At 51.1% G+C, this 2,186-nt stretch overlaps 1 protein-coding gene across 1 annotated transcript; it reads left to right on the plus strand.

The window, feature by feature from the left end:
- Positions 1–280: 280 nt before the first annotated feature.
- On the plus strand, positions 281–1,115 carry LOC119358872. Its single transcript, XM_037625276.1, has 2 exons — positions 281–557; positions 670–1,115. Exons 1-2 carry the CDS (start codon positions 281–283, stop codon positions 1,008–1,010), a joined length of 618 nt encoding a protein of 205 aa, XP_037481173.1. The 3' UTR covers positions 1,011–1,115.
- The last annotated feature ends 1,071 nt before the right edge of the window (positions 1,116–2,186 follow it).

Below are 2,186 nucleotides of genomic sequence, written 5' to 3' on the forward strand. Positions count from 1 at the left end.
TTGCATCCCGGCCGGCCAACTTTTGCATCCCGGCCGGCCAACTTTTTCTTCTCTTCTCCTTGTTGGCCGTCGACATCGACGAGCCTAATCAACAAGTTGACTCCTTCCTTTTTGATCATCCCGCAACAACCAACACCGCACGTCCGGAAGTAGATTTAAAATTGGCTCCTCGCTAACCCCACACCTCTCCCTCTCGTCCCGGCACCCCCATATAACCCACTCTGTCCTTCTCATCTCATCAGAATCCAGAGTCCAGGCGCGAGAGCCCACACCGACGGACATGGGGAACTGCCAAGCGGCGGACGCGGCGGCCGTGGTGATCCAGCACCCGGGCGACGGCAAGGTGGAACGCCTCCACTGGCCGACCACCGCGGCGGACGTCATGCGCAGGAACCCCGGCCACTACGTCGCCCTCGTCGTCCTGCACCATGCCGACACCGAGCCCGGCCCCGCCGTCGCCGGAGAAAGAGGAGGTGCCAGGATAACCAAGATCAAGCTCCTCAAGCCAAGGGACACGCTCCTCCTCGGCCAGGTCTACCGCCTCATCACCTCCCAAGGTTCGTGCCTGATGAACCAAAGACGGTTCTTGGATTGGATTCTTTCCCCTTCTTGTCAGGTCCCCTCTCTTGCTTCCATGGAGTTTAACCAATTATTCTGTGGCGCGTACAGAGGTGACCAAGGCCGTGCAGACGAGGAAGCAGGAGAGGATGCGTGGCTGCGACGAGGCCGTCGAGCGGGGGCGGCCGCGGTTGCACCGGCGACGGCAACTGCCGAGGCCGAGGGGCGACGACCCAACCACGGCCACCAGAGGCGAACAGAGGCAGCCCGCCGATCATCAGGAACGGAAGCGGCTGGAGACGGACCGGCAACACCGGAGCATCGCCGCCGCCCGCGGCAGAGGACGGCACTGGCGACCGGCGTTGCAGAGCATTACAGAGTCATCGTGGAGCGGAGAGACAGACTGCGAGGATACATGTAAAGAGACTCTACATGTAAACGAACTAGAGTAGAAAAGTAGAAGAAGGTTTTGGGGGAGCTAGAAATGTATACATACATTAGGCAAACTTGGTACATTTTCAGTTAAGTCTGCATATAACATGGCTTTTGAGGAGTCACTTGCTGAAAGCTAATATGGAGAACAAACGTACCGCCCACAGTTAAGAATTTTGCGTGGAGAGTTGCTGTTGATTCACTTCCTACATGGCAAAATAAAAACAAGCGTGGATTAGAGGTAACAAGTTTTTGTCCGGTCTGTGCAACTGAGCCTGAAGACAGTTTTCATGCCCTGTGTCGATGCCCACCTGCAGTGCAGCTCTGGGAATGCATGAGTGAGGTCTGGCGTCTGCTGAAATTAAAGGAGGTGTCTAACACGGGCATAGAATGGCTGCTGGAAGGAGATATTGAGCGAGCTATGTTATTATTCACTTTATGAAGATGTTGGCATAATTGGAATGAGCTGGTACATAATAAAATTCCAGCACCGACGAATGCTTCACGCCAGTATTTATGCAGCTACCTTGAGTCGTTAATTGTTATAGCTCAAAATTCTAATTGTGATCCAGTGAAAGGTAAAGTGGTGATATCTTATGATCCAACGGTATATAGGCCACATGAAATATCAAGAATTGTGCCTCCTGTAAAGTGGCTTCCTCCTCCAGAGGGTTGGGTGAAGCTCAATACGGATGATTTCTGGACTGATGATGGAAGGGCTGGTGCTGGTATGGTGCTTCACGATAATCTAGGCAACATTATTTACTCATCTTGCAGGGAGTTATTTTCATGCCGAGATGCCCTTGAAGCAGAATTATGCGCATGCATGGAGGGTTTATCCGTTGCTATTCACGGACGGAACTTCCAGTTTGTATCGAGATGGATTCACTTATAGCGGTGAACATGTTGAAGGACAAGGACATTGACAGGTCCACCTATGCGTCTTTGGTGGCAGAGATAAAGTACTTGAAGTCTCTTCGAACGACTAGTATTGTTCATATGAAGCGTGGTCAAAATTTAGTTAGTGATTTTTTAGCTAGTTTTGCTAGAACTGGGGGTAGAACTATTGTCTGGTTGGGATCAGGACCCCCAGATGTCATCAATTTGTGTAAGCAGGATTGTACGTTTGATGCTTGGTTATTTTAAGTTTATCCGCAAAAAAAAAGAATGTATCCATTGGCTTCTGTCCAGTTTGA

This window comes from Triticum dicoccoides, chromosome 2A, assembly GCF_002162155.2.
Source record: "Triticum dicoccoides isolate Atlit2015 ecotype Zavitan chromosome 2A, WEW_v2.0, whole genome shotgun sequence".
In the NCBI taxonomy this organism is placed as follows: Eukaryota; Viridiplantae; Streptophyta; class Magnoliopsida; order Poales; family Poaceae; genus Triticum; species Triticum dicoccoides.

Coding starts and splice junctions, on each gene's coding strand:
- LOC119358872 (XM_037625276.1), top strand. CDS start 281: ATGGGGAACTGCCAAGCGGCGGACGCGGCGGCCGTGGTGATCCAGCAC. Junction 558..669: donor CCGCCTCATCACCTCCCAAG/GTTCGTGCCTGA, acceptor TGGCGCGTACAG/AGGTGACCAAGGCCGTGCAG.